Here is a 4,930-nt window from a genome sequence, read left to right on the forward strand (position 1 = left end):
AAGAGAGAGGGGAGAGGGGGAGGTGGGAGGGGGAGAGGGAGAGGGAGAGAGAGAAATAGAAAATTAAATATTTTGAAGAATATTATTAAGAAACAAGTGATAAAAATAAAAATGTAACAATTTAATATGTTTTATAAAAATCTCTTTAAGTGTCCTATCTAACTCAGTCATTATTTCTTAGGTAACAGAAAGATTTGTGTATTGCATATACTGTACTCTGAGAATAAATTCCTAATGAAAGATATTTAATCTGAAATTGTTCATGGTTCACTAGCAAGGTTAAATCTGCAAAGCAAAGCCAATATAATTTAATAACTGTTTTTAGTAATTAAATGGGAAATGTTGACAAAAATATCATTAATTTACAGAAGCACAGGAATAAAGATGTGGGATTATTTGTGAATATTGAGCAGCTATTATGTGTTAGGCTATGTTCCATATTCTGGAATCATTCAGTCTCTGCAGTATACTTCTAAGAACTAGGCTCAATTTTTCCAAGTACATACATAGACCATTTAACCACTATTACATATCACAATGCTTGTTAGTTACCTTCCTGTTGCTGTGATAAATGTGCTGACAAATCGTACTAAGGGAGTGCATGTTTATTTGGCTCACAGATTTAGTGTGCACAGTCATGGAAAGAAAGTCATGATAGTAGAAAATGGAGATACCTGGTAACATTACATTCTCCATCAGTTGGTAAAGGTACTTGCTTCCAACCCTAGTGATCTCGGTAAAATCTCAGGGTTCAAACAGGAGAAGGGGAGAGCCAATTCCCAAAGACAAGAAGTAGAGGGAGATGAATACTGGTGCTAGATTTGTCAATTTTACTGTGTCTAGTACTCTAGTCCAGAAAATGACTAGTGCTGCAAACTCTTAGAGGGAGTCAGCAAAGATAATACTTTACAGATGGACAGAAACTAACCTAACAGAGAATTCATGATATTCATTCCAAAGCCTAGGCCCTTAGGTGACTCTAGATACTGTTCAATTGATAGCATTATTAACCATCACAGAAATGTCATTCAAATTAAGTTTTATTTCATAGCTAAATGTTGTTCTATTTTTATTTGTTCAATTATTTGAATTCTGATTTAAGGCTGTGTGAGGATTCACACGAAAATATAATTGTAAATTATTTCAGGAACCTAAGATATATTTTTACTTACATCCCACTGAATCTCTTCTATAATATACACATGTAATTTTAGCACTATACTATGGCCTGCACAGGGAACTCTTAATATAACAGTAATCACTTTTGCTGATTATGTGATAAAAGAAGAAAGCTCTGAATTATTCACAGACCAGTCAGTGCAAGCATCAAATAATGTGACTGAAACATCAGAAAAGGTTCAAAATGTGTTAGTATAGCAAAATGTATATAAAGATTGTTCTGCAGCAGTCAGCTAGCATCAAAAACATAGGAAGTAGTAATCATTGATTTTTTAAATATTATCTACATTTTAATAATAGTAAGATTATATGTAAGGAGTTACTAATTAAAAGAGTACATAAATACTCATCATAGGATTACTATCAAGAAGGAAAGGGGAAAAAAGCAACTAATAATTATCCTCCTAAATTCACTATTTTTCTTTTAGCTATACAGCAATAACATAAACTTGCAGAAATATGAATATCCATTATTAATTTAATTACATGTGGAAGAAAAATGGTTAGCATTATTTATCTTGTAACATTACAAGTAAATCATCACAAGCTATTTTACCACCTGCAAAATTTTTGTGAATGCATTCTTGACTTCTTTGTTTCGCATGCTGTAGACCAGAGGGTTCAGCATAGGGATGATCATGGTGTAGAACACAGAGGCAATTTTGTCAGTGTCCATGGAGTGACTGGAGCTGGGCTGCAAATACATGAATATGATTGTCCCATAGAAAATTGACACTGCAGTGAAGTGTGAGGCACAAGTGGATACAGCCTTTCGATATCCAGAACTTGATTTCATTTTAAAGATTGTAATAAAAATGAATATGTAGGATACCCAGATAACTAAGAGAGCAAAAAAGATATTGAAGCTCACTACATAAACAAGGACCAGCTCACTAACATGCCTATCAGAGCAAGAGAGAATCATGACTGCTGGAATATCACAGAAGAAGTGATGGACTACATATAACCTACAGAAGGAAAGACTGAAAGTGTCCGCAATGTGGATGGAGGCATTCAGGAAACCACAGGCATAGGAACCTACAGAAAGACAGGCACACACTCTTGTAGTCATAGTGGTGGCATAGTGCAAGGGCTTGCACACTGCTGCATAGCGATCATAGGCCATTGAAGCCAACAGGTAATTTTCCACAGTAGCAAAGGCTACAAAAAAGAACATCTGAGCAGCACAGTCATTATAGGAAATGACCTTGTTTCCTATTAATAGCCCAGTCATGACTGTGGGTGTGACAGCTGAAGAGTAACAAAAATCAACCCAGGAGAGATTACCTAGAAAAAAGTACATGGGTGTGTGGAGATGAGAGTCCAGTACAATCAGCAGTATCATCCCCAGATTTCCCACCAGGGTGATGATGTAGATGAGGAGAAATGTGATAAAGAGGGGAAACTGCAATCCTGGGTCATCAGTGAGTCCCAGCAGGAGAAAGTGTGTCACTTCTGTATTATTCTCCATCAGAATCATCTCTCAATAATCGCATTGTCCATAGCCACTGGAAAATAGAAAGATAATTGTAATGAAGCTGAATTAAAATGAAAAACCAAAGCCGTATGACTTGGTATAGAAATAATCTGTACTTTGCAATTGCCTAGAAAATGTACTTTTCCCCAAATTTGATGTAGTAGTTATGTAGAGGGGTACGTAGGCCAGAATGTAAAGACTATTAATAGATTACCTATCCAAATTTAAATTTTTGTTGTACTTGTGCAGAAATTGAGATTATTTAATAACTAGAAAATAATGATGTGTAGATGATATCCACATTAACTTCTCAACTCAGTAAAGCTCAGTTTTCCTGTTGCTTACTTTTCAAAGACTGCTATAGACAGAAACCTTAGATTCCATTCTTTATATTCACATGTATTAGAATTTGGTGATTATTTTCACTTTGATTATCTAGGACAAGAGTTTGAGTTACTTATTTATATTTTCAGGTATAAAATACCAGCCATTGCTTTAGGTCCTTGACTTTATTTAACCCATTTTGTTCCCCAAGTATGAGAATTCAAACTGAATTTTAATTAATTTAAAATAAGATAAAATATATTTATTTGTATGCCTTGGAAAGAACTCGAGATTACTTGAATTCCAGAGTTCAGTTTTTATTTCTAAGGATATGTTCTTTGTTCAATCTATTGTATTAGGAAACAAAGGCTAGTAAAAGGGTAACATCTAAAATAAGTATTCTCTCTTTATTGGTATCAGTTGATGTTGTCATATGTTGGTATATGTTGATTATGGGCTAAGCATACATTATCAGAAACCTTGGGATTTCTCATTCTTACTCTGAATCCCTCCATTTCTTCCTCCAACTACCTGCTCTAAGGGTCACTGTTGATGAATGTAGCAGATGTTTTAGACATAATTCAAAAACTATGACTTTCTACCTCTCTTTTCTCCATCTCCCTCCTATAAACAGCTGCTAGAATTATAGGTTGACTGTGTTTTTTGTGTTTTTCTTAAACTCTAATTTATCCCCAATCTTCCTTCTGAATTTAACACTAAAATGAATAAGATTAATATCTATGTGCAGTAGATATAGTGGGCAAACTCAGTGATGTCAGCAACTTCAGTCTTATGCAGTTATGAAAGATGCAGGCAAATAATCATAATCTATAGAACATACAGATCTTTTGTCCATTCACTACTTAGGATTCTCTGATCATAAGCTAACTTCCCTGACCACAGAAAGGTAAACAATAGGATCAATACATTTTATGATATCATTGTGAGAATTCAAGATTTCATAAAAGACAATAAATGTTATTGTAAAACATCCATTAAGTGTTACCATTGATGTTATGTTTGGAATAGAAAGGGGTCTGTTTTCTGTACTGATTTGATTTAGTGGAATCAGTGCTTCAGCTACTCTCTCTCCCCTCCTCATTTGCCTTACTATCTTCCAGTGAGAGATTATGCTGTCCAACATGCTCCTGTTTTCTATAAACATAGTCGTTGTTGTTCCTACAATTCCCTATGACTCAGTCTTATTCAACTCTTCACATAAAAGCCATATATACATATACACATACACATACACATACACATACACATATACATATGGCTAGAGCCTACTTCCATTAAATTATTCTTTCTTTCATAGTTTCGCATCACAGCAATATCATCACGAACAAAATAAATTTGGACATTTATGGAGCAGTATCTTTCTCACAGATCTATTACCCATGGTTAAATGTTTGATATGTTATGATTCTCAAGCACTAACAACATACAAACTTGTATTTGTTTTGTTTTCTTAGATACAGGAGCCATAACATAGGCTCTTCCTTAAATTCTAAGCTGAAGTTGTCCTGCTTCAGCTTTCAGAATGGCTGCAACATGAAACATGTTTTTGTTTGTATTGAGGGTTTTCAAATAATATTTACCTTAAAAAGGATTATTCCCTACCCTGTACCCTGAAGGTCTAGAAATTTTAGGTTATGAATTATTATTAGATATTACTTTCAGAAAAAATTATAATTCACAATTAACAAGAAATTTATACATGGATGCATAGTTTTTATTCTTATTTTTGTTGTGATATAATTGAAGAAACTTAGAAATTAAAAAGTTGCCAAATCTTTTAAAGTTATTTCCTTTGAAAAGTATTCAAAGTATTTTAGCCTTGTATCCATATTATACTCATTTACAAAATATGTAATGATGATCATTCTGTAATTGTAGATAAATTGTTAAAGGCTATAAGAACATGCTGAATATTGTAGCTTTTTTTGA

General features: G+C 33.6%; 1 protein-coding gene across 1 annotated transcript; it reads right to left on the minus strand.

The window, feature by feature from the left end:
- Nucleotides 1-1,726: 1,726 nt before the first annotated feature.
- Nucleotides 1,727-2,659, minus strand: LOC114623423 (olfactory receptor 5B3-like). Its single transcript, XM_028770085.1, has one exon. The coding sequence runs from the start codon at nucleotides 2,657-2,659 to the stop codon at nucleotides 1,727-1,729; it is 933 nt and encodes a 310-aa protein (XP_028625918.1).
- Between the last annotated feature and the right edge of the window lie 2,271 nt (nucleotides 2,660-4,930).

This window comes from Grammomys surdaster, unplaced genomic scaffold (assembly GCF_004785775.1).
Source record: "Grammomys surdaster isolate TR1022 unplaced genomic scaffold, NIH_TR_1.0 198, whole genome shotgun sequence".
NCBI classification, from domain to species: domain Eukaryota; kingdom Metazoa; phylum Chordata; class Mammalia; order Rodentia; family Muridae; genus Grammomys; species Grammomys surdaster.

Coding starts and splice junctions, on each gene's coding strand:
- LOC114623423 (XM_028770085.1), bottom strand. CDS start 2,659: ATGATTCTGATGGAGAATAATACAGAAGTGACACACTTTCTCCTGCTG.